Source organism: Notothenia rossii (assembly GCF_949606895.1).
Source record: "Notothenia rossii genome assembly, chromosome: 3".
NCBI classification, from domain to species: domain Eukaryota; kingdom Metazoa; phylum Chordata; class Actinopteri; order Perciformes; family Nototheniidae; genus Notothenia; species Notothenia rossii.
The window spans coordinates 45,809,268-45,836,767 of NC_136901.1; the positions used below are offsets into that span (position 1 = coordinate 45,809,268).

A 27,500-nucleotide genomic window follows, 5' to 3' on the forward strand; every position below is an offset into this window, starting at 1 on the left:
ATTATTAAAGGTATATATTAATACATGTAGTATATTAGATGTTATTAATGTAGTGTGCTCTTTAGTGTATTATATATATATATATATATATATATATATTAGATGTTATTAATGTAGTGCGCTCTATAGTGTATTATATATATATATATATATATATTAGATGTTATTAATGTAGTGCGCTCTTTAGTGTATTATATATATATATATATATATATATATTAGATGTTATTAATGTAGTGCGCTCTTTAGTGTATTATATATATATATATATATATATATATATTAGATGTTATTAATGTAGTGCGCTCTATAGTGTATTATATATATATTAGATATTATTGAGCTCTGACCACAGACTTCTACAGGAAGTGATGTAAGACACTAAAGAGAGAGAGGAGGTGGTTGCCGTGGCGACGGTCCCAGTTGCCGAGGTAACTGGCCCCCTGAGGGCCCGACAGCTGTTGCCATGGCGTTGCCGTGGAGACGGGCAGTTAGCAGCACAGGAGCCGATTTAAAATAAATAAATAATAACAAAATGTTTTTGTGTTTTTTCAGATGAACGGATCCGAGGGAGAGCTGGAGTACGAGGAGATCACTTTGGAGAGGGTGAGACAGACCATAATATACCATCATATATACTGTAATACACACTGTAACACGGGGAGATCACTTTGGAGAGGGTGAGACAGACCATAATATACCATCATATATACTGTAATACACACTGTAACACGGGGAGATCACTTTGGAGAGGGTGAGACAGACCATAATATACCATCATATATACTGTAATACACACTGTAACACGGGGAGATCACTTTGGAGAGGGTGAGACAGACCATCATATACCATCATATATACTGTAATACACACTGTAACACGGGGAGGTCACTTTGGAGAGGGTGAGACAGACCATAATATACCATCATATATACTGTAATACACACTGTAACACGGGGAGATCACTTTGGAGAGGGTGAGACAGACCATAATATAACATCATATATACTGTAATACACACTGTAACACGGGGAGGTCACTTTGAAGAGGGTGAGACAGACCATCATATACCATCATATATACTGTAATACACACTGTAACACGGGGAGGTCACTTTGGAGAGGGTGAGACAGACCATCATATACCATCATATATACTGTAATACACACTGTAACACGGGGAGATCACTTTGGAGAGGGTGAGACAGACCATCATATACCATATACTGTAATACACACTGTAACACGGGGAGGTCACTTTGGAGAGGGTGAGACAGACCATAATATACCATCATATATACTGTAATACACACTGTAACACGGGGAGATGACTTTGGAGAGGGTGAGACAGACCATAATATACCATCATATATATTGTAATACACACTGTAACACGGGGAGATCACTTTGGAGAGGGTGAGACAGACCATCATATACCATCATATATACTGTAATACACACTGTAACACGGGGAGGTCACTTTGGAGAGGGTGAGACAGACCATCATATACCATATACTGTAATACACACTAATATCTAATAACAAACACACTGTACCCACAATAATCTGCTTTGATTTAATCACAATTAACGAAAGCAGAATCCCCTGCACCTAAAAGGTGTATTATTGAGCAAACGAGCTAACGGGCTAACGAGCTAACAGCTAACAGCTAACAGCTTCAAATCCCCTGTTTGGTTGATCAGAGCTAAGCTAAAATGTAGCTGCATCACACATTGCACACTCACAAATAACTAAGTGCTCTGAATGATACATGACCCACACACACACACACACACACACACACACACACACACACACATACACACACACACACACACACACACACACACACACACACACACACACACACACACACACACACACACACACACACACACACACACACACACACACACACACACACAGAGAGAGACACTGAGTTATTTGTGATGGGGCTGATTTCAGACTCAGATATAAAGTCTGACAGCAGAGTTATTTTTATCGTGCCGCTGGTTATTTTAGGAAACCTCTCAAATCAAAGTGCTGAACTTTAACCTGATGCTCAATGCTGTTTCTGCATGGAAATACAATCAGTATTAATGTTGTGTTGCTGTTAGGGTGTATTAATGTTGTGTTGCTGTTAGGGTGTATTAATGTTGTGTTGCTGTTACGGTGTATTAATGTTGTGTTGCTGTTACTGTGTATTAATGTTGTGTTGCTGTTAGGGTGTATTAATGTTGTGTTGCTGTTAGGGTGTATTAATGTTGTGTTGCTGTTACTGTGTATTAATGTTGTGTTGCTGTTAGCGTGTATTAATGTTGTGTTGCTGTTACGGTGTATTCATGTTGTGTTGCTGTTAGGGTGTATTAATGTTGTGTTGCTGTTAGGGTGTATTCATGTTGTGTTGCTGTTACGGTGTATTAATGTTGTATTGCTGTTAGGGTGTATTAATGTTGTGTTGCTGTTACGGTGTATTAATGTTGTGTTGCTGTTACGGTGTATTAATGTTGTGTTGCTGTTACGGTGTATTAATGTTGTGTTGCTGTTAGGGTGAATTAATGTTGTGTTGCTGTTACAGTGTATTAATGTTGTGTTGCTGTTACAGTGTATTCATGTTGTGTTGCTGTTAGGGTGTATTAATGTTGTGTTGCTGTTAGGGTGTATTAATGTTGTGTTGCTGTTAGGGTGTATTAATGTTGTGTTGCTGTTACGGTGTATTAATGTTGTGTTGCTGTTACGGTGTATTAATGTTGTGTTGCTGTTACGGTGTATTAATGTTGTGTTGCTGTTACGGTGTATTAATGTTGTGTTGCTGTTACGGTGTATTAATGTTGTGTTGCTGTTACAGTGTATTAATGTTGTGTTGCTGTTACAGTGTATTAATGTTGTGTTGCTGTTAGGGTGTATTAATGTTGTGTTGCTATTAGGGTGTATTAATGTTGTGTTGCTGTTACGGTGTATTAATGTTGTGTTGCTGTTACGGTGTATTAATGTTGTGTTGCTGTTTGGGTGTATTAATGTTGTGTTGCTGTTACTGTGTATTAATGTTGTGTTGCTGTTAGGGTGTATTAATGTTGTGTTGCTGTTACGGTGTATTAATGTTGTGTTGCTGTTACGGTGTATTAATGTTGTGTTGCTGTTTGGGTGTATTAATGTTGTGTTGCTGTTAGTGTGTATTAATGTTGTGTTGCTGTTACGGTGTATTAATGTTGTGTTGCTGTTACTGTGTATTAATGTTGTGTTGCTGTTAGGGTGTATTAATGTTGTGTTGCTGTTAGGGTGTATTAATGTTGTGTTGCTGTTACGGTGTATTAATGTTGTGTTGCTGTTAGGGTTTATTAATGTTGTGTTGCTGTTACGGTGTATTAATGTTGTGTTGCTGTTAGGGTGTATTAATGTTGTGTTGCTGTTACGGTGTATTAATGTTGTGTTGCTGTTAGGGTGTATTAATGTTGTGTTGCTGTTACGGTGTATTAATGTTGTGTTGCTGTTAGGGTGTATTAATGTTGTGTTGCTGTTAGGGTGTATTAATGTTGTGTTGCTGTTACGGTGTATTAATGTTGTGTTGCTGTTAGGGTGTATTAATGTTGTGTTGCTGTTACGGTGTATTAATGTTGTGTTGCTGTTAGGGTGTAATAATGTTGTGCTGCTGTTAGGGTGTATTCATGTTGTGTTGCTGTTACGGTGTATTAATGTTGTGTTGCTGTTACGGTGTATTAATGTTGTGTTGCTGTTAGGGTGTCTTAATGTTGTGTTGCTGTTACGGTGTATTAATGTTGTGTTGCTGTTACGGTGTACTCATGTTGTGTTGCGGTTACGGTGTATTAATGTTGTGTTGCTGTTAAGGTGTATTAATGTTGTGTTGCTGTTACGGTGTATTAATGTTGTGTTGCTGTTACGGTGTATTAATGTTGTGTTGCTGTTACGGTGTATTAATGTTGTGTTGCTGTTACGGTGTACTAGTGTTGTGTTGCTGTTAGGGTGTATTAATGTTGTGTTGCTGTTAGTGTGTATTAATGTTGTGTTGCTGTTAAGGTGTGTTAATGTTGTGTTGCTGTTACGGTGTATTGATGTTGTGTTGCTCTTAGGGTGTATTAATGTTGTGTTTCTTTTACGGTGTATTAATGTTGTGTTGCTGTTACGGTGTACTAATGTTCTGTTGCTGTTACGGTGTACTAATGTTGTGTTGCTGTTACGGTGTATTAATGTTGTGTTGCTGTTAGGGTGTATTAATGTTGTGTTGCTGTTACGGTGTATTAATGTTGTGTTGCTGTTACGGTGTATTGATGTTGTGTTGCTCTTTGGGTGTATTCATGTTGTGTTGCTGTTAGGGTGTATTAATGTTGTGTTGCTGTTACGGTGTATTAATGTTGTGTTGCTGTTAGGGTGTATTAATGTTGTGTTGCTGTTACAGTGTATTAATGTTGTGTTGCTGTTACAGTGTATTAATGTTGTGTTGCTGTTACAGTGTATTAATGTTGTGTTGCTGTTACGGTGTATTAATGTTGTGTTGCTGTTAGGGTTTATTAATGTTATGTTGCTGTTTCGGTGTATTAATGTTGTGTTGCTGTGACAGTGTATTAATGTTGTGTTGCTGTTACGGTGTATTGATGTTGTGTTGCTGTTACGGTGTATTCATGTTGTGTTGCTGTTACGGTGTACTAATGTTGTGTTGCTGTTACGGTGTATTAATGTTGTGTTGCTGTTAGGGTGTATTAATGTTGTGTTTCTGTTACTTTGTGTTAATGTTGTGTTGCTGTTAGGGTGTATTAATGTTGTGTTGCTGTTACGGTGTATTAATGTTGTGTTGCTGTTACGGTGTATTAATGTTGTGTTGCTGTTAGGGTGTATTAATGTTGTGTTAATGTTACGGTGTATTAATGTTGTGTTGCTGTTACGGTGTATTAATGTTGTGTTGCTTTTAGGGTGTATTAATTTTGTGTTGCTGTTACGGTGTACTATTGTTGTGTTGCTGTTACGGTGTATTAATGTTGTGTTGCTGTTACGGTGTATTAATGTTGTGTTGCTGTTACGATGTATTAATGTTGTGTTGCTGTTACGGTGTATTAATATTGTGTTGCTGTTACGGTGTACTAATGTTGTGTTGCTGTTACGGTGCATTAATGTTGTGTTGCTGTTACGGTGTATTAATGTTGTGTTGCTGTTAGGGTGTACTAATGTTGTGTTGCTGTTACGGTGTACTAATGTTGTGTTGCTGTTACGGTGTATTAATGTTGTGTTGCTTTTAGAGTGTATTAATGTTGTGTTGCTGTTACGGTGTACTAATGTTGTGTTGCTGTTAGGGTGTATTAATGTTGTGTTGCTGTTACGGTGTATTAATGTTGTGTTGCTGTTACGGTGTATTAATGTTGTGTTGCTGTTACGGTGTATTAATGTTGTGTTGCTGTTAGGGTGTATTAATGTTGTGTTGCTGTTACGGTGTATTAATGTTGTGTTGCTGTTAGGGTGTATTAATGTTGTGTTGCTGTTAGGTTGTACTAATGTTGTGTTGCTGTTAGGGTTTATTAATGTTGTGTTGCTGTTACGGTGTATTAACGTTGTGTTGCTGTTACGGTGTATTAATGTTGTGTTGCTGTTAGGGTGTACTAATGTTGTGTTGCTGTTAGGGTTTATTAATGTTGTGTTGCTGTTACGGTGTATTAATGTTGTGTTGCTGTTACGGTGTATTAATGTTGTGTTGCTGTTAGGGTGTACTAATGTTGTGTTGCTGTTAGGGTTTATTAATGTTGTGTTGCTGTTACGGTGTATTAATGTTGTGTTGCTGTTTCGGTGTATTAATGTTGTGTTGCTGTGACAGTGTATTAATGTTGTGTTGCTGTTACGGTGTATTGATGTTGTGTTGCTGTTACGGTGTATTCATGTTGTGTTGCTGTTACGGTGTACTAATGTTGTGTTGCTGTTACGGTGTATTAATGTTGTGTTGCTGTTAGGGTGTATTAATGTTGTGTTTCTGTTACTTTGTGTTAATGTTGTGTTGCTGTTAGGGTGTATTAATGTTGTGTTGCTGTTACGGTGTATTAATGTTGTGTTGCTGTTACGGTGTATTAATGTTGTGTTGCTGTTAGGGTGTATTAATGTTGTGTTAATGTTACGGTGTATTAATGTTGTGTTGCTGTTACGGTGTATTAATGTTGTGTTGCTTTTAGGGTGTATTAATTTTGTGTTGCTGTTACGGTGTACTATTGTTGTGTTGCTGTTACGGTGTATTAATGTTGTGTTGCTGTTACGGTGTATTAATGTTGTGTTGCTGTTACGATGTATTAATGTTGTGTTGCTGTTACGGTGTATTAATATTGTGTTGCTGTTACGGTGTACTAATGTTGTGTTGCTGTTACGGTGCATTAATGTTGTGTTGCTGTTACGGTGTATTAATGTTGTGTTGCTGTTAGGGTGTACTAATGTTGTGTTGCTGTTACGGTGTACTAATGTTGTGTTGCTGTTACGGTGTATTAATGTTGTGTTGCTTTTAGAGTGTATTAATGTTGTGTTGCTGTTACGGTGTACTAATGTTGTGTTGCTGTTAGGGTGTATTAATGTTGTGTTGCTGTTACGGTGTATTAATGTTGTGTTGCTGTTACGGTGTATTAATGTTGTGTTGCTGTTACGGTGTATTAATGTTGTGTTGCTGTTAGGGTGTATTAATGTTGTGTTGCTGTTACGGTGTATTAATGTTGTGTTGCTGTTAGGGTGTATTAATGTTGTGTTGCTGTTAGGTTGTACTAATGTTGTGTTGCTGTTAGGGTTTATTAATGTTGTGTTGCTGTTACGGTGTATTAACGTTGTGTTGCTGTTACGGTGTATTAATGTTGTGTTGCTGTTAGGGTGTACTAATGTTGTGTTGCTGTTAGGGTTTATTAATGTTGTGTTGCTGTTACGGTGTATTAATGTTGTGTTGCTGTTACGGTGTATTAATGTTCTGTTGCTGTTAGGGTGTACTAATGTTGTGTTGTTGTTAGGGTTTATTAATGTTGTGTTGCTGTTACGGTGTATTAATGTTGTGTTGCTGTTACGGTGTATTAATGTTCTGTTGCTGTTACGGTGTATTAATGTTGTGTTGCTATTACGGTGTATTAATGTTGTGTTGCTGTTAGGGTTTATTAATGTTGTGTTGCTGTTACGGTGTATTAATGTTGTGTTGCTGTTACGGTGTATTAATGTTGTGTTGCTGTTACGGTGTATTAATGTTGTGTTGCTGTTACGGTGTATTAATGTTGTGTTGCTGTTACGGTGTATTAATGTTGTGTTGCTGTTAGGGTGTATTAATGTTGTGTTGCTGTTAGGGTGTACTAATGTTGTGTTGCTGTTACGGTGTATTAATGTTGTGTTGCTGTTACGGTGTATTAATGTTGTGTTGCACTTAGGGTGTATTAATGTTGTGTTGCTGTTAGGGTGTATTAATGTTGTGTTGCTGTTAGGGTGTATTAATGTTGTGTTGCTGTTACGGTGTATTAATGTTGTGTTGCTGTTACGGTGTACTAATGTTGTGTTGCTGTTACGGTGTACTAATGTTGTGTTGCTGTTACGGTGTACTAATGTTGTGTTGCTCTTACGGTGTATTAATGTTGTGTTGCTGTTACTGTGTATTCATGTTGTGTTGCTGTTACGGTGTATTAATGTTGTGTTGCTGTTACGGTGTACTAATGTTGTGTTGCTGTTACGGTGTACTAATGTTGTGTTGCTGTTAGGGTGTATTAATTTTGTGTTGCTGTTACGGTGTATTAATGTTGTGTTGCTGTTACGGTGTATTAATGTTGTGTTGCTGTTACTTTGTATTAATGTTGTGTTGCTGTTACGGTGTATTAATGTTGTGTTGCTGTTACGGTGTATTAATGTTGTGTTGCTGTTACGGTGTACTAATGTTGTGTTGCTGTTAGGGTGTACTAATGTTGTGCTCTGTTCAGGGAAACTCTGGTCTGGGCTTCAGTATCGCAGGAGGGACCGACAACCCTCACATTGGAGACGACCCGTCCATCTTCATAACTAAGATCATCCCGGGAGGAGCCGCTGCTCAGGACGGCCGCCTGCGGTACGGCTGTTCTTTACCTGTTCTTTACCTGTCAATCATCCTGCTGACAACTAGACGCAGTGTTAGCTACGCTATGAGGCTAACGTTGTCTTTGTTTGTGAGCATCACAACAAACAGGTTATAAATGCGAATGTAACATAGAGCCTTTTCTGAACAATACATTGTTTTTCTTTTTGACCTCATGAAGAGTTTGTGTAGCCGACATTATTTTAAACTTTTGTACTTGACTCACGGAATGAACAGAATTACCTGTTAGTTAGACCATGTGTCTCTAATCCTAACATTTACTTTTTCTTAAAGTAACTACAGAAACCTGCAAACCTTTTCCAGTCGGACGGATTGTGTTTGTAGCTTTTTGTAGCTCAATGCTAGGAGACGGCTTTGTTTCCAAATTGATCTGCTTCCCCCCTGACCCTGACCTGAGGATCCTTCCTGTCTGCAGGGTGAACGACAGCATCGTGTTCGTGAATGACGTGGACGTGCGTGAGGTGACGCACTCCCTGGCCGTGGAGGCCCTGAAGGAGGCGGGGCCGGTGGTACGGCTGTATGTCCTGCGGCGGCGCCCGGCCAGCGAACGCATCATGCAGATCAAACTGATGAAGGGCCCCAAAGGTAGGCAGGAAGTGACCTTTGACCTGCACAGGTGGGAAGAAGTGGAGTACAAATACTTAGTTACTGTACTTAAGTACATGTTTCTGGTATCAGTACTTTACTCCACTACTTATTTTTCTGACGACTTTTTACTTTGACTTCTTACATTTTTAACAAAAATACCTTTACTTTCTACTTCTTACATGTTGAACTCAAATACCTGTACTTTCTACTTCTTACATGTTGAACACAAATACCTTTACTTTCTACTTCTTACATGTTGAACTCAAATACCTGTACTTTCTACTTCTTACATGTTGAACCCAAATACCTGTACTTTCTACTTCTTACATGTTGAACCCAAATACCTGTACTTTCTACTTCTTACATGTTGAACACAAATACCTGTACTTTCTACTTCTTACATGTTGAACTCAAATACCTGTACTTTCTACTTCTCTCATTTTCCAAACAGGCTGGTTCCTTTAGTCTGAATGTGTGTTTGGTGGCGTGATCATTATTATTTAGAGTCATTGCGTGCCTATTGATTTGAACACGATCCGTGTATCCATCATTTCCTGGTCTTCTCTAAAGAAGAGGGACCAATGGAAACGTTGTCATGTTGCCGTTGTTCAGCATGGAAACATTCATTAGCTAACAATTATATTATTGCTCTATTAATATAAAGGGAGGTCAGGTACTCTTTAAAACAGCTGCTAGTTATGGGTACTTTTTACTGAAGTACATTTCAAAGCCTCTTTACTTTTACTTGAGTAAAGAAGTTTAGTCAGTACTTCTACTTTCACCAGAGAATTTTTAAACACAAGTATCTGTACTTCTACTTGAGTAAAGGATGTGTGAACTTCTACTTGAGTACAGGATGTGTGTACATTGCCATCTCTGTTTACCTGTAAAGACTACAACTCCCAGGGTGCATTTCACCAACAAACATCCAGTACTACTGTAACTCTCGCTGGTCTCCGGCTTGAGTTTCAATCTCAGGATCCATGTGTCTGTGATCCTCTCCAGAATGGAAGTAGTCATCACATACAGAGCATCAACTAGTTCCTGAACAGAGTCCTTCACATGCTGATATCCAAGAGAGGGAGTTACACAGTCACAAGATGGAGGAATAGAAAGCAGTATTCAATGTTTACTTCAGATTAGCTCCACGTCAGAAATGATCATGATCATGATCATGTCATATGTCTCTCTCCATAGAGGCTGAATCATCATGTTAATCACATAGCTATCATATGCCTCAAACAGTCCTGATGCTCTGCTAGGTCATCACACATCCTGTCATGTTCACAGCTACAGTTGAGATACCTTTGTTATCATGCTGCTCATGTTGGAAGAGGATACTATCTTCCCAAAACCTCCAGCTAATGGTTCCTGTTTCTAACGCCCTGCAGGTCTGGGCTTCAGCATCGCGGGCGGAGCAGGAAACCAACACGTCCCGGGAGACAACAGCATCTACGTCACTAAGATCATCGAGGGGGGGGCAGCACACCGAGACGGACGCCTGCAGATCGGGGACAAGATACTGGCGGTACGTAAATATAAATATATATATAATATCTATAATATATATTCACCTCCGGCTCTTTGGAGCTTCAACATCGCCATATGATTTGGGATACGATCGTGAATTATCAACGGGGGGGGGGGGGGGGGGGGGGGGGTTGAGGAGCTCGACGCTCGTGAACTGTCAACACAACAGGAGGGCGGGGGGATCCTCGCTGCGGGGAAGCAGTGTGTGGACTTGTCAGCGCAACTTACATGATGCCGAATTATTTTATTTTTTTTAATAATTTGTTTAAACGGCATAATAATAAGGACGATCGTCCGTTCTGTGATTTTCCAGAACACACATGTTATGATATTAGGGTCATGCAGAGTGAGATGAGATCGCTGTCCCTTTAAGAGAGAGAGAGAGAGAGAGAGAGAGAGAGAGAGAGAGAGAGAGAGAGAGAGAGAGAGAGAGAGAGAGAGAGAGAGAGAGGTGTGGTTTCTGCATGTGTGTATGTTTCTGGAAGTGAAACGAGGAAGCAGAAAACAGTGATGCAAATTAGTCGCTTTTCGGCGCCTCCCCCTTTTTTAACGCTGATTTGGGTGACTTGTGTATTTCGTGGAGAACCGAAGAGTTATCCTTTTGGGGGGGGGGGGTGTCTGTCAGTCCGTCCGTCCGTCCGACTGACTGACAACTTCTCACTTCAAAAAAGAAGAAATTTAGATCGCAAAATAATTAAACAAGCGAGTGACTGTTTTTCCTGGCCGAGGACAGGTTCCTTGAACACAACACGAGACTAACGTGTCTTCACGTGGTATATGTCTCGTCTGAAAGGAGTGCTGACGGAGAGCACCGGAACGCCGCTCCAGCTCTTCAAACATTGCAGTACCCATAAGGAGCCGTACACATGCCGCAGTGTTTGCGTGGCTGTCTTTAGTTGTAAGCACAGTGGCGATCTGTTGTTATTAGCATCTGGTTAGCTAGCTAGGCTAATGAATTTAAAGAGCTTTTCTACAACCAGGTGGAAGAGAGCTCTCTCCTGAGAGGCTCAGATAACCTCAGCTCAGTGAGGTTAAGGCACACCTTGATATGATCATTATTATTAATGAGACATTAGAGACTAAATGAAAAACAGGTATAACATACTATATGACAGTAAAACAAAGTTGTTATTAACAACAAACAAAAATAGAGTTTGAAAGGGGAGTGATTTGTAAAATATCCAAAAAGAAAAATCTCCTTACAGTTCTGTTTCAAATGGGTGTTGAGAGATATCCATAGATCTCCTAATGTTGCTCTCAAAGTGCACCAGATTGATGCTTTTAACTTCAATATTTTAAAAAAAATCTTTCCGGGGAAGCATGCCCCCCGGACCCCCCCGAGAGGAGGTTCCCCATCCCTGCTGTAAATAATAATAAAAACCCTTGATTTATAACTTAACATCTCTGTCTCCTACTGATCTGAGTATATTATAAAGAATAGCCAGTTAATTGAAGCATTATAGCACAGGCCTTTGTCAGAGGGTATATTACACTGTTTTTTTCTGCTTCGAATAGTTCTCTCTTTTTTCAGCATACCTGTGTTTGCATCACTGAGAAAAACAGAGGTCTCTGATGTATTTTGTGAAACAGAAGAACAGCTAAATAAATGCAACGGCCTCCCAAGAAGAGCTCGCCTCTCTCCAGTCATTGAGGCTAAAGTGGGTTATTGAACCTGAAGCTTGTTGCTTCTGCCCTGGGAGCCGACAGAGAGTCATCCCCCTGTTTCCTCGACTACGGTCTGGGAGCCGACAGGAAAGTTCAACACACATATGGCCAGTCCATTTTGCACTTATTCCACTTATTCCACTTACTAGTGGAATGCTGTGCCACAGCATTCCACTAGTAAGTGGAATATTCAGCTTTTTAAACTCTTTTTTTTAACATTGAAGTCAATGGGAGATGAGCCAATACTTTAGCTCTCCATAACTTCAGTTTACTTTCAGCTACAGAAACCATTCAACTATTAAACTATTCAGCCTTTTCAGCAATTGATGGGAAACTTTCAACTTTTTAAAAATATTTCACACTTTTTGAAATATTCAGCTTTTTAAACTCTTTTTTTAACATTGAAGTCAATCGGAGATGCCTTCAAATCCACTTTTTCTACACTTTGCGCCAAATGCTTCTCCTTCCACATACTTTCAGCTAGACACTTCATTCTAACTTTCAAATGATCACAAGACCTTCAGCTATTCAATTTTTGATATCTTTTAAACTTTTTGAGATATTGAACTTAGTTTGGAGCTTGGTAGAGAGGCCTTTTTCAGATTTTAACATTAGAGTGGATGGAGCAGCTCGTTAAGTCTAGAGTGCTTTGATCTCAAAACAGAGTGGAGCAGTGCTTAAAATTCTCCCCCAAAAATGTTTTAAACTTGCCATAATTCCCAAACCCTACACTCCTCAGACATATGTTTTCATGAAAACCTCTCCTAGGTTGGAAAATAAAAAAAATTAGGAAAAAATATTAAACATGCCTCTTGAGGGCATGAAGAGACAAAAAGTCCACCTTGATCCCAATTGATTCCCATGTTAAATTGTTCCGGATCTTTCTTTAGAACAGAGAGAAGTACACTTTTGACAAACTGCTCCCATCTCTACATTTTACGTCCAAAACCCAATGCATTCTTATGGGACTCAGTGCTGCAGTTGGTTGTCATGGTGTTGCTGGTTTGGAGCCACACACACACACACACACACACACACACACACACACACACACACACACACACACACACACACACACACACACACACACACACACACACACACACACACACACACACACACACACACACACACACACACACACACACACACACACACACACACACACACACACACACACACACACACACACACACACACACACACACACACACACACACGTGAGTGACATCATCAGAACTATTCAGCCTTTTCAGCACATGATGGTAAACTTTCAACTTTTTTTTTTTTTAAATATTCAGCTTTTTAAAGTCTTTTTTTTAACATGGAAGTCATTGCAATGCATTTGAACTGTAACAATTAACACACACACACACACACACACACACACACACACACACACACACACACACACACACACAGACACAGACACAGACACAGACAGACAGACAGACAGACAGACAGACAGACAGACAGACAGACAGACAGACAGACAGACAGACAGACAGACAGACTTTTCCTCTTAAGCGACACACATACACCGTCATCTACTTTAGAAACACTGGAAAGGTCTGTGAGAGTGATTAGAGCTTAAAGTCCTTATCTTGCGTAATTTACTGTAGCTGAAAGATCATAGAACTGTTTCAAAATGCATTAACTTGTTGGGTCTTATTCCAGTAACACGTGATATAGATCGAATATCGTTTCCTATTTGCTGTAAATCACTTGTTAATATCGGGAAAATGGGTCAAATTCAGAGGTATCCAGAAAAGTCTGGATTCAAACTTGCCGCTGCTTGGTGCTGTGTCGTGACGTCACGTGTGGTTCCGCGAATCCTGGTGAGTTCAGCCCGTCCCAGCATCACACAGTGTAGCATTGCTGGTATAGCCGCATGTCAACTTTGTGTATCAGTGTTTATCTCCGAGTTTGTCTTGTTTTTTCCGGATCATGGTGAAGAGGTGTGTCGTTGGCGGGTGTAGCAACACCAATCGGGATGGTTTTACCGTTCATTTGTTCCCGAAAGAGAAGGTTTTACGGGAGAAATGGGAGCGATTTGTGCGATCCGGACGGCAGCAGGGAGCCAGACAGCGGCAGCCGGGAACCACACGTGACGTCACGAAATGGCCTGCTTCCAGAAGCAAAGTTTTTTTATTGGACCTAATATTTTTCCTTTTTTTACATATTATTCAGTATGAAATAAAGAAACATACATTGACTATCTGTTGCATACACCCCCCAGAAATCAACTGCCAAAAAAAGTTTTTAATGTAAGATAAGGACTTTAAGAAGCAGTCCTGAAGAACCATCATCGCAGGAAAACAAAAAAGACAAACATATTTTGTGGAGCAGATTGTCTGTGACAAGGCAACCGGTAATTGTTTGTGTAACACATCCGAACCTTTGCAGGGGATGCTCACTGCGGGTAGCAGAACAGACCTGAATCCAGTAGACCTCTCAGAAAGACTAGAGATCCTCTCATAGTCCAAAACAGTTAACAGGCCCAGCAGAATCCCGATATGGGCCATTTTCCCAGACCAGCACACAGTATCCACGATGTTCCTGGGGCAAATCAGCACAGCAGCAAAGGACAGGCGAAAGCAGCAGCGTGGAAGCGCTCCGGTCCCTCCGTGGTATCCCCGGGGTGAAAGATCTCCTCAGCAAGCAGCACACGACACCGCAGCACACGACAGGTGGTTAGCTATAAAGTATAGATAATACTAATAAAGCTTTAATAATGTTAGAGGTATTGATTTACAGATAGATAGCTAATGTCGCTAGCTAAATAGCTGCCATTAGATGGATCAATAATCCACTGACAGGTTGATTGAGTTGGGTCTCTAGGTTGTTTTTATAAAAGGGGCGGGGCTTCCTCAGGTGATAAATGGCCTCTTTGACCTCAGGTGAACCACTTGTCCCTGGAGGACGTCCTTCACTAATAATGACCTGTTTGACCTGTTTGACCTCTGACCCCCAGGTGAACCAGGTGTCCCTGGAGGACGTCCTTCACTAATAATGACCTGTTTGACCTGTTTGACCTCTGACCCCCAGGTGAACCAAGTGTCCCTGGAGGACGTCCTTCACTATAAATGACCTGTTTGACCTGTTTGACCTCTGACCTCCAGGTGAACCATGTGTCCCTGGAGGACGTGCTTCACTAATAATGACCTGTTTGACCTGTGACCCCCAGGTGAACCACGTGTCCCTGGAGGACGTGCTTCACTATAAATGACCTGTTTGACCTCTGACCTCCAGGTGAACCACGTGTCCCTGGAGGACGTGCTTCACTATAAATGACCTGTTTGACCTGTTTGACCTCTGACCTCCAGGTAAACCACGTGTCCCTGGAGGACGTGCTTCACTAATAATGACCTGTTTGACCTCTGACCCCCAGGTGAACCACATGTCCCTGGTGGACGTCCTTCACTAATAATGACCTGTTTGACCTGTTTGACCTCTGACCCCCAGGTGAACCACATGTCCCTGGAGGACGTGCTTCACGAGGACGCGGTGGTGGCTCTGAAGAACACAGGCGAGGTGGTGTACCTGAAGGTTTCCACGCCCAACGCCCAGTACATCCAACAGGCCGACAGATACAGCCCCCCCGACCTCACCAGCTGTACGTACACTTCCTTTTTCACACAGTCATGGGTTTAATTGTGAAGGGTCGTGTCGTGGATCCGATGTTACACTCACAACATGACTGAGACAAAGAGGAATCAATAGAACACAGAGATGGTTGAAGTTAAATACAGCAGTATAAGAGACACATGTTGATATTCATTAATGTGATAGTATTTATTAATTGTTGTTATTGTTTATACTCAGCCTACATGGAGCCGGACTACCTGTGTGATTACCCAGAAGCCCCTCTGTCTCCGCGCCGTTACTCCCCCGTGCCCCGGTGCATGCTGGGAGAAGAGGAGTCCTCGCGGGAGCCTCGGCGCGTGGGGGTGCAGCGGGGGGGCAGCGGCCTGGGGTTCAACATCGTGGGGGGGGAGGACGGGGAGGGCATCTTCATCTCCTTCATCCTCTCTGGAGGACCAGCTGATCTGAGCGGGGAGCTGAGGAAGGGGGACCAGATCCTGAGCGTGAGTACAGGGAGTGACCTCATAGAGGCAGGAAGTTACATCATAGAGACAGGAAGGGACCTCATCGAGACAGGAAGGAAGGGGGACCAGATCCTGAGCGTGAGTACAGGAAGTGACCTCATAGAGACAGGAAGTTACATCATAGAGAGGGAGGGGCTCCAGATCCTGAGCGTGAGTACAGGAAGTGACCTCATAGAGACAGGAAGTTACATCATAGAGAGGGAGGGGCTCCAGATCCTGAGCTTCAGTACAGGAAGTGCCCTCATAGAGACAGGAAGTTACATCATAGAGACAGGAAGTTACATCATAGAGAGGGAGGGGTACCAGTTCCTGAGCGTGAGTACAGGAAGTGACCTCATAGAGACAGGAAGTTACATCATAGAGACAGGAGGTGACCTCATAGAGACAGGAAGTGACCTCACACCATAGACAGGAAGGGATCTCTCAGAGACAGGAAGTGACCTCACATAGACAGGAAGGGACCTCTCAGAGACAGGAAGTGACCTCACAGAGACAGGAAGTGACCTCAGTGTGTGGATCTCCTCATACTGAAGCCAGATGTTGTTTTGTTCCAGGTGAACGGGGTGGACCTCAGGTTTGCGACTCATGAACAGGCAGCCGCTGCTCTGAAGAACGCCGGACAGACGGTGACCATCGTGGCTCAGTACAGACCAGAGGGTGAGACACACACATAAAGATATATATAAAGATATGTAATATAATGTTAATGATGGTCTGTGTGTGCAGAGTACAGCCGCTTCGAGGCGAAGATCCATGACCTGAGGGAGCAGATGATGAACAGCTCGTCAGGAAGTCTGAGGGTCAACCGCAGCTTCTACCTCCGGTACCACATACATTCACATCATATATATAACATACATAATATAAACTTAACAAGTCAGGAAATCTGTGTTTGGTAGATTATCTTTGTTGTAACAAAACTTCTTGCCTATAAATCGTATACCGTTGGAAAGCCTGTTCAGTTGCTTGGCAGAGGAGATTTCACATTTTTCATGGGCGCAACCCCCGTACTCCGTTCTGCTCATCGCTCAGATGCGTGTTCCTCACCACTGTGACACCGTTTGAAGGTCAGAAAACAGGCTTTCCAACGGAATACGATTTATTGCCAAGAAGCATTATAGAAATAACCTACCAAACACAGATTCCCTTACTCTCCGTGTTAAGTTGGTGTAATAAAGAGGCATATTGAAGTCAGTGCTGTGTCTCAGGGCGCTGTTTGACTACGATAAGCAGTGGGACTGTGGAGTCCTGTCTCAGGCGCTGGACTTCAGCTTCGGAGACGTGGTCCACGTGACGGACAGCAGCGACGACGAATGGTGGCAGGCCAGGAGGGTGAGCCCGGGGGGGGAGCCTGAGGAGACCGGGTACATCCCCTCCAAACACAGGTAACATACCTCCACCACAGGTAACATACCTCCATCACAGGTAACATACTTCCATCACAGGTAACACACCTCCATCACAGGTAACATACCTCCAACACAGGTAGCATACCTCCATCACAGGTAACATACCTCCATCACAGGTAACATACCTCCATCACAGGTAACATACCTCCATCACAGGTAACATACCTCCATCACAGGTAACATACCTCCATCACAGGTAACACACCTCCATCACAGGTAACACACCTCCATCACAGGTAACATACCTCCATCACAGGTAGCATACCTCCATCACAGGTAACACACCTCCATCACAGGTAACATACCTCCATCACAGGTAACACACCTCCATCACAGGTAACATACCTCCAACACAGGTAGCATACCTCCATCACAGGTAACATACCTCCATCACAGGTAACATACCTCCATCACAGGTAACACACCTCCATCACAGGTAACATACCTCCATCACAGGTAGCATACCTCCATCACAGGTAACATACCTCCATCACAGGTAACATACCTCCATCACAGGTAACATACCTCCATCACAGGTAACACACCTCCATCACAGGTAACACACCTCCATCACAGGTAACATACCTCCATCACAGGTAACATACCTCCATCACAGGTAACATACCTCCATCACAGGTAACACACCTCCATCACAGGTAACATACCTCCATCACATGTAATATACCTCCATCACAGGTAACACACCTCCAACACAGGTAGCATACCTCCATCACAGGTAACACACCTCCATCACAGGTAACATACCTCCATCACAGGTAGCACACCTCCATCACAGGTAACATACCTCCATCACACGTAACACACCTCCATCACAGGTAGCATACCTCCATCACAGGTAACACACCTCCATCACAGGTAACATACCTCTATCACACGTAACATACCTCCATCCCAGGTAACACACCTCCAACACGTAACATACCTCCATCACAGGTAACATACCTCCATCACAGGTAACACACCTCCATCACAGGTAACATACCTCCAACACGTAACATACCTCCATCACAGGTATCATACCTCCATCACAGGTAACATACCTCCATCACACGTAACATACCTCCATCACAGGTAACACACCTCCAACACGTAACATACCTCCATCACAGGTAACACACCTCCATCACAGGTAACATACCTCCAACACGTAACATACCTCCATCACAGGTAGCATACCTCCATCACAGGTAATATACCTCCATCACACGTAACATACCTCCATCACAGGTAACACACCTCCAACACGTAACATACCTCCATCACACGTAACATACCTCCATCACAGGTAACATACCTCCATCACAGGTAACATACCTCCATCACACGTAACATACCTCCATCACAGGTAACATACCTCCAACACTTAACATACCTCCATCACAGGTAGCATACCTCCATCACAGGTAACACACCTCCAACACAGGTAACATACCTCCATCACAGGTAACATACCTCCATCACAGGTAACACACCTCCAACACGTAACATACCTCCATCACAGGTAGCATACCTCCATCACAGGTAACACACCTCCATCACAGGTAACACACCTCCATCACAGGTAACACACCTCCATCACACGTAACATACCTCCATCACAGGTAACATACCTCCATCACAGGTAGCGTACCTCCATCACAGGTAACACACCTCCAACACGTAACATACCTCCATCACAGGTAGCATACCTCCATCACAGGTAACACACCTCCAACACAGGTAACATACCTCCATCACAGGTAGCATACCTCCATCACAGGTAACACACCTCCATCACAGGTAACACACCTCCATCACAGGTAACATACCTCCATCACAGGTAGCATACCTCCATCACAGGTAACACACCTCCATCACAGGTAACACACCTCCATCACACGTAACATACCTCCATCACAGGTAACATACCTCCATCACAGGTAACATACCTCCATCACAGGTAGCATACCTCCATCACAGGTAACACACCTCCATCACAGGTAACACACCTCCATCACAGGTAACACACCTCCATCACAGGTAACATACCTCCATCACAGGTAGCATACCTCCATCACAGGTAACACACCTCTATCACAGGTAACACACCTCCATCACACATAACATACCTCCATCACAGGTAACATACCTCCATCACAGGTAACATACCTCCATCACAGGTAACATTCCTCCATCACAGGTAAAAGTGTGTTTCTGATTTGTATTTCCTGTGTTCCTGGAATAACCCTGGTGTTTGTTTCAGGGTGGAGAGGAAGGAGTGGTCCCGCATGAAGAGCAAAGGTAACTCTCATAACACTAAATAAATAAACAACAATAATAAATGATAATAAAATTGGGTGTTTTCTTCCCGCAGGTAGAGAAGGCTTCGTCCACAGCTACGAGCTCGTCTCTCAGATCGAAGGTCAGTCCTGTCAACGATGAGCAGTGTTAATAAAGTTTTCTGTCTTGAGTGGACTGTCAACGATGAGCAGTGTTAATAAAGTTTTCTGTCCCTAGTGGACTGTCAACGATGAGCAGTGTTAATAAAGTTTTCTGTTTTGAGTGGACTGTCAACACTGAGCAGTGCTAATAAAGTTTTCTGTCTTGAGTGGACTGTCAACACTGAGCAGTGCTAATAAAGTTTTCTGTCTTGAGTAGACTGTCAACAATGAGCAGTGTTAATAAAGTTTTCTCTCTTTAGTGGATTACGCTCGGCCAATCATCATTCTCGGTCCGACCAAAGATCGCGTTAATGACGACCTTCTCTCTGAGTTTCCCGACAAGTTCGGATCCTGCGTTCCCCGTAAGTGTGACATCACTTCCTGTCTCCTGAGGGGTTAGGGTTAATTCCTTCCTGTCTGGTTAGCTTGTTAGCTTAATTGTTAGCATCAATATTAGCTTACCCGTTAGCAGACCCGGCGCCAGAACAAATCTAAAGGGAGGGCATATGGTTTTCATGGGAGGGCACACAAAGCCGTCACGTGCTGCGGGTCTGCGGCACAATATATATCAAACAGCAAGGCCAACAGCACCGTGTAAAGACGCACACGTATCGCAAATACATACACAAATAAAGGGCAACATAGAAACCACTTTTGAAACATTGCGTGCGTGGAAGCACAAACACGGTGAATCACGAGCAAGGCACACACTTGGTAAGGATGGCAGCTTCCTCATCGCTGCACTCGGAGAGAAATAGTGGAGACGATGAACTGCTGTTAGTTCTATGAAGGCATGCTGCATGTCGTGAGAGGTGGACGTTGCTGTGTGGGGAATGCTTTCCATTGTTTTGGCCAACTCTGCATCTTTGTGCAGCGTATACTCAACCAGCGATAGGAAGAGCCCACTGCCTGACTCGGACATGCTGTGGAGTGAATCGAGTCACCTCTGAGAGGGAGCTGGTTGACAGCTAAAAAAGCTATAATATCAACGACAGCTGACACGTAGTAACGGTTCAGCTGACCTGCACCAAAGTACTAATTTCCTTCTCTCTCTCTCTCTCTCTCTCTCTCTCTCTCTCTCTCTCTCTCTCTCTCTCTCTCTCTCTCTCTCTCTCTCTCTCTCTCTCTCTCTCTCTCTCTCTCTCTCTCTCTCTCTCTCTCTCTCTCTCTCTCTCTCTCTCTCTCTCTCCACAAACTCTCACATGAAATGTGTTCTTCTGATGCGGCATGGCTTAGCAGTCCTCTATCAGTCTGTAATGCGTGTTTCCAGTCTCAAAAACCTTTGACAGTAAAAGCCGCATTAGATGAAGACGTATTGACTTTAAAGTGTCTACAGGGGGAACAAAAGGCTGCGTCTGCTTTGAACCAGTCTTCAAGCCGGTCTGTTCTTTACCATGCAGCGGGACAAGTGAGCTTCTTTCCTGAAAACAATCAGTTTCACCTGTTTGGGTTTATTAACCCCAAGATCACCTGGGCTGTTGGTCTTTGAGCGGTTGTTGGACCAAAAGTACCTGTTGATGTGCTGCAAGGTAGCATCTGTAGAGGAGGAGGAGGAGGAGGAGGAGGAGGAGGAGGAGGAGGAGGAGGAGGAGGAGGAGGATGGCAGGTGTGGTAGGGTGTGGCAACGCAGATGGTGATGGTGAGGCACAAGGAGCTGTGCCTCGGAGGACAGCGTTGGTGGCGGCCTCCTTGATGAGTCAAGGCTTGGGCTCGCTAACTCAGCCCCGGGGTTTGCCGAGGTCAAGCTTGTGACATTAAGGCGTGCTGCAGCTGCAGCACCATCGGCTGCAGTTCTTTCATCGCTATTTCGTTTAAATAAATCCTTAGACCTTTTAAACCAATTTCTGATATCCATTTTGTAATTCAAACAGAAATGTTATAAATAATAAAAAACGTGTTTATTGGGGGAGGGCAGGAATGTTACATTAAAAGTTTCCCTGACCCAATGTCAATCTCCTTGACATTACATTACATTTAGCTGAGGCTTTTATCCAAAGGGACTTACAATAAGTGCGTTCGACCAACAAAATACAACCTTGAAGAAAACAGAATCATATAAGTTAATCAGGTTTCATAGAGCCAAACATTTCAAGTGCTACTCAACTGGCTTTAGATAAGCCAGCCCTTTATTAGTATATAAGTGCTTTGTTAGTAATTCTATCTCTCGAAGTGGAGTCCAAAGAGATGAGTTTTCAGTCTGAAGAAGATGTGTAAGCTTTCTGCTGTCCTGATTTCAATGGGGAGCTCATTCCACCATTTTGGAGCCAGGATAGCAAACCCACGTGTTTCTGCTGATGGGAACTTGGGTCCCCCTCGCAGTGCGGGTGCAGCGAGCTGTTTGGCTGATGCAGAGCGGAGTGCACGTGCTGGGGTGTACGGTTTAACCATGTCCTGGATGTAGGAAGGGCCAGATCCATTCACAGCATGGTACGCAAGTACCAGTGTCTTGAAGTGGATTCTAGCAGTTACTGGAAGCCAGTGAAGGGAGCGGAGGAGCGGCGTGGTGTGGGAACATTTAGGAAGGTTGAAGACCAGAGGAGCCGCTGCATTCTGGATGAGCTGCAGAGGTCGGATGGCACATGCAGGTAGACCAGCCAGGAGGGAGTTGCAGTAGTCTAGGCGTGAGATGACGAGAGCCTGGACCAGAACCTGCGTCTCTTTCCGGGTCAGCTGCGGACGTATCCTCCTGATGTTGTAAAGAGTGTATCTGCAGCAGCGGGTTGTAGCAGCGATGTTTGCAGTGAAGGACAGTTTGTTATCTAGGGTCACACCCAGACTCCTTGCAGTCTGAGTCGGGGAAACAACAGAGGGGCCGATGTTGATTGTTAGGTCAAGAGTGGGACAATCTTTTCCCAGAAGGAAAAGCAGTTTAGTCTTATCAAGGTTGAGCTTGAGGTGGTGAGCAGACATCCACTGAGAGATGTCTGCTAGACAAGCAGAGATGCGTGCGACGACCTGGGTCTCTGAGCGGGGAAAGGACAGAAGTAGTTGGGTGTCGTCAGCGTAGCAGTGGTATGAAAAACCATGCGGGCTAATGACAGACCCGAGCGAGTTTGTGTACAAGGAGAAGAGGAGGGGACCGAGAACAGAGCCCTGAGGGACCCCTGTAGTTAATTGACAAGGGTCGGACTCGGACCCTCTCCAAGTTACCCTGTAGGTCTTTGAGGTATGAGGTGAGGAGGGAAAGTGCAGAGCCTGAAACTCCAAGTTCTTGGAGAGTGTGAAGGAGGATCTGATGGTTCACCGTGTCGAATGCAGCAGACAGGTCCAGAAGGATGATGACAGAGGAGAGGGAGGCTGCTTTAGCCGTGTGCAGTTCCTCAGAGACAGCAAGGAGGGCAGTTTCTGTTGAGTGACCTGCCTTGAAACCAGACTGGTGCGGATCCAGAAGGTTGTTCTGATGGAGATAACAGGAGAGTTGTTTAAAGACAGCGCGTTCAAGTGTTTTAGACAGGAACGGGAGGAGAGAGACAGGCCTGTAGTTTCTAACATCAGACGGGTTGAGAGTGGGTTTCTTTAGGAGAGGGTTTACTCTTGCCTCCTTGAGACTCTTTGGAAAGTGACCTGAAGTTAGAGAAGTGTTGATGAAATGGGAGGGGGAAGGGGCTTTGGGGGGGTCCAAGAGGGAGGAGGGGGGAAGGGATTTGGGGGGGTCCAAGAGGGGGGAGGGGGGAAGGGGCTTTGGGGGGGTCCAAGAGGGAGGAGGGGGGAAGGGCTTTGGGGGGTCCAAGAGGGTGGAGGGGGGAAGGGGCTTTGGGGGGGTCCAAGAGGGAGGAAGAGGAAGGGGCTTTGGGGGGTCCAAGAGGGAGGAGGGGGAGGGGCTTTGGGGGGGTCCAAGAGGGTGGAGAAGATGGAAAATAGTTTTTGGGGGTTGGAATAGGAAGATTGGATCTTATCTTGAAAGAAAGTGCTTTTTACCTGAGAGATGGAAGCAGATAAAGAGGAGAGGAGAGCGTGATAGGTTAGGAGGTCGTCATGGTGATTGGATTTCCACCGTTTCCGCTCTGCTGCCCGAAGGATGGTTCTTTTAGCACGCAGTGTGTCATTTAGCCAGGGAGCAGGAGGGGACTGACGAGCCTGCCGAGATGTGAGAGGACAGAGAGAGTCCAGAGAGGATGAGAGAGTAGAGAGGAGAGAGAGTCCAGAGAGGATGAGAGAGTAGAGAGGAGAGAGAGAGTCCAGAGAGAGGAGGGAGGAGAGAGAGAGTCCAGAGAGGATGAGAGAGTAGAGAGGACAGAGAGAGTCCAGAGAGGATGAGAGAGTAGAGAGGAGAGAGAGAGTCCAGAGAGGATGAGAGAGTAGAGAGGAGAGAGAGAGTCCAGAGAGGATGAGAGAGGAGAGAGGAGAGAGAGAGTCCAGAGAGGATGAGAGAGTAGAGAGGAGAGAGAGAGTCCAGAGAGGATGAGAGAGTAGAGAGGAGAGTTTCTGCAGCAGAGTTTGGAGGCAGGAGTTGGAAGGAGTCAGAGGAAGGGAGGGCTGAGAGCACCGATGAGGCAAAGGTAGAGGGGGAGAGGGGGAGAGGGAACGGAGGTTACGGCGGACAGGTGCAGAGTTAGAAGAGATGAGGTTTTTATGTTTGGAAAGGGGTAGAGAGAATGAAATGAAGAAGTGATCGGAGGTGTGAAGCGGGTTTACGGAGAGGTTAGAAGTAGAGCAGTTCCTTGAGAATATGAGATCAAGGACATTGCTAGCGTTATGAGTTGGTGGGGATGGAGATAGCGTTATGAGTTGGTGGGGATGGAGCCAGCGTTATGAGTTGGTGGGGATGGAGACAGTGTTATGAGTTGGTGGGGATGGAGACAGCGTTATGAGTTGGTGGGGATGGAGACAGCGTTATGAGTTGGTGGGGATGGAGACAGTGTTATGAGTTGGTGGGGATGGAGACAGTGTTATGAGTTGGTGGGGATGGAGACAGTGTTATGAGTTGGTGGGGATGGAGACAGTGTTATGAGTTGGTGGGGATGGAGACAGTGTTATGAGTTGGTGGGGATGGAGACAGCGTTATGAGTTGGTGGGGATGGAGGCAGTGTTATGAGTTGGTGGGGATGGAGACAGTGTTATGAGTTGGTGGGGATGGAGACAGCGTTATGAGTTGGTGGGGATGGAGACAGTGTTATGAGTTGGTGGGGATGGAGACAGCGTTATGAGTTGGTGGGGATGGAGACAGCGTTATGAGTTGGTGGGGATGGAGACAGCGTTATGAGTTGGTGGGGATGGAGACAGTGTTATGAGTTGGTGGGGATGGAGACAGTGTTATGAGTTGGTGGGGATGGAGACAGTGTTATGAGTTGGTGGGGATGGAGACAGCGTTATGAGTTGGTGGGGATGGAGACAGCGTTATGAGTTGGTGGGGATGGAGACAGCGTTATGAGTTGGTGGGGATGGAGACAGTGTTATGAGTTGGTGGGGATGGAGACAGTGTTATGAGTTGGTGGGGATGGAGACAGTGTTATGAGTTGGTGGGGATGGAGACAGCGTTATGAGTTGGTGGGGATGGAGACAGTGTTATGAGTTGGTGGGGATGGAGACAGCGTTATGAGTTGGTGGGGATGGAGACAGCGTTATGAGTTGGTGGGGATGGAGACAGCGTTATGAGTTGGTGGGGATGGAGACAGCGTTATGAGTTGGTGGGGATGGAGACAGTGTTATGAGTTGGTGGGGATGGAGACAGTGTTATGAGTTGGTGGGGATGGAGACAGTGTTATGAGTTGGTGGGGATGGAGACAGTGTTATGAGTTGGTGGGGATGGAGACAGCGTTATGAGTTGGTGGGGATGGAGGCAGTGTTATGAGTTGGTGGGGATGGAGACAGCGTTATGAGTTGGTGGGGATGGAGACAGCGTTATGAGTTGGTGGGGATGGAGACAGCGTTATGAGTTGGTGGGGATGGAGACAGCGTTATGAGTTGGTGGGGATGGAGACAGTGTTATGAGTTGGTGGGGATGGAGACAGTGTTATGAGTTGGTGGGGATGGAGACAGTGTTATGAGTTGGTGGGGATGGAGACAGCGTTATGAGTTGGTGGGGATGGAGACAGTGTTATGAGTTGGTGGGGATGGAGACAGTGTTATGAGCTGGTGGGGATGGAGACAGCGTTATGAGTTGGTGGGGATGGAGACAGCGTTATGAGTTGGTGGGGATGGAGACAGCGTTATGAGTTGGTGGGGATGGAGACAGTGTTATGAGTTGGTGGGGATGGAGACAGTGTTATGAGTTGGTGGGGATGGAGACAGTGTTATGAGTTGGTGGGGATGGAGACAGCGTTATGAGTTGGTGGGGATGGAGACAGCGTTATGAGTTGGTGGGGATGGAGACAGTGTTATGAGTTGGTGGGGATGGAGACAGTGTTATGAGTTGGTGGGGATGGAGACAGTGTTATGAGTTGGTGGGGATGGAGACAGTGTTATGAGTTGGTGGGGATGGAGACAGCGTTATGAGTTGGTGGGGATGGAGACAGCGTTATGAGTTGGTGGGGATGAAGACAGCGTTATGAGTTGGTGGGGATGGAGACAGTGTTATGAGTTGGTGGGGATGGAGACAGTGTTATGAGTTGGTGGGGATGGAGACAGTGTTATGAGTTGGTGGGGATGGAGACAGTGTTATGAGTTGGTGGGGATGGAGACAGTGTTATGAGTTGGTGGGGATGGAGACAGCGTTATGAGTTGGTGGGGATGGAGACAGCGTTATGAGTTGGTGGGGATGGAGACAGCGTTATGAGTTGGTGGGGATGGAGACAGTGAGAGAGCAAAGGTGGTTCACAGAGATGTTCAGATGTCTTCCCTGTCTGGAGGTTGAAGTCTCTGAGAAGTACAGCGGGAGGGCCAGTTTCAGGGATGTGTGAGAGGAGATGATCTAACTCCTCCAAGAAGTCCCCCAAGGTGCCTGGTGGACGGTAGAGAACAACAATGGTTCATTGTATAGGATGGGTTACTGTGACGGCATGGAGTTCAAAGGAGGAAGGAGTGAAGTCAGGTAGCTTGAAGAGGGAAAAGCTCCAGTTGGGAGAGAGCAGGAGACCAGTGCCCCCTCCTCTGCCAGAGGGTCTGGGTGTGTGGGAGAAGGAATATGCTGTGGAGAGAGCTGCTGGGGTGGATGTGTTGGATGGAGTGATCCAGGTCTCCGTGAGAGCAAGGAAATCCAGAGACTGCAGGGAAGCCAGAGATGAAGTCAGCCTTAGGAACAGCTGACTGGCAGTTCCACAGGCCTCCTGAAACGAGATGTTGGATCTCAGTGGAGCATGTGGGATAGACGAGAGCAGGCCGGTTATATCGATTAGGAGATACACGGGGTCAGTGATCGTTTATATTGACACATAAACAGGAATGGAGAAAATACACATGATTATAGTATGAGGGGCTAGAAAACTAAATAAAACACCAGAGATACTTAGCTCAATCAAAGTAGGATTTGCCTCCTCTTTGCCTCCCTCGTGACTCCCTCGTGACTCCCGCAGGACTCCAAAGTCTTTGTCAGTCTTACTCCAACAGGACTCCAAAGTCTTTGTCAGTATTCGTCTGACGCTGAAGTTAACGCTCCAGGAAAGAGCTACCTAAAATGGACACCTGATTGCTGAGTTCTCACAGCTGTGGAGTCACGCCCCTTTAATTAGTTAGCTCTCTGCAGCTGGTGGCCCTCAAAGGAAATCTAGACTGGCTCCCTCCTGAGTTGTTTTTGTATTTTCAGTGG

The 27,500-nt window shown here is 44.5% G+C and overlaps 1 protein-coding gene across 5 annotated transcripts in view; it reads left to right on the forward strand.

Annotated features, from left to right (window-relative positions):
- dlg4b (discs, large homolog 4b) overlaps positions 1–27,500 on the forward strand; it is a 50,251-nt gene that overhangs the window by 17,720 nt on the left and 5,031 nt on the right. For all 5 annotated transcript variants that reach the window (XM_079667887.1, XM_079667888.1, XM_079667890.1 and 2 more), the window contains 12 exons: positions 556–606; positions 7,923–8,047; positions 8,490–8,659; positions 10,054–10,190; positions 15,323–15,473; positions 15,683–15,945; positions 16,521–16,623; positions 16,693–16,789; positions 17,175–17,351; positions 19,639–19,676; positions 19,750–19,797; positions 20,077–20,178. In XM_079667887.1, coding sequence (XP_079524013.1) covers positions 556–606; positions 7,923–8,047; positions 8,490–8,659; positions 10,054–10,190; positions 15,323–15,473; positions 15,683–15,945; positions 16,521–16,623; positions 16,693–16,789; positions 17,175–17,351; positions 19,639–19,676; positions 19,750–19,797; positions 20,077–20,178 — 1,462 coding nt within the window. The remainder of the gene's footprint in view (positions 1–555; positions 607–7,922; positions 8,048–8,489; positions 8,660–10,053; positions 10,191–15,322; positions 15,474–15,682; positions 15,946–16,520; positions 16,624–16,692; positions 16,790–17,174; positions 17,352–19,638; positions 19,677–19,749; positions 19,798–20,076; positions 20,179–27,500) is intronic.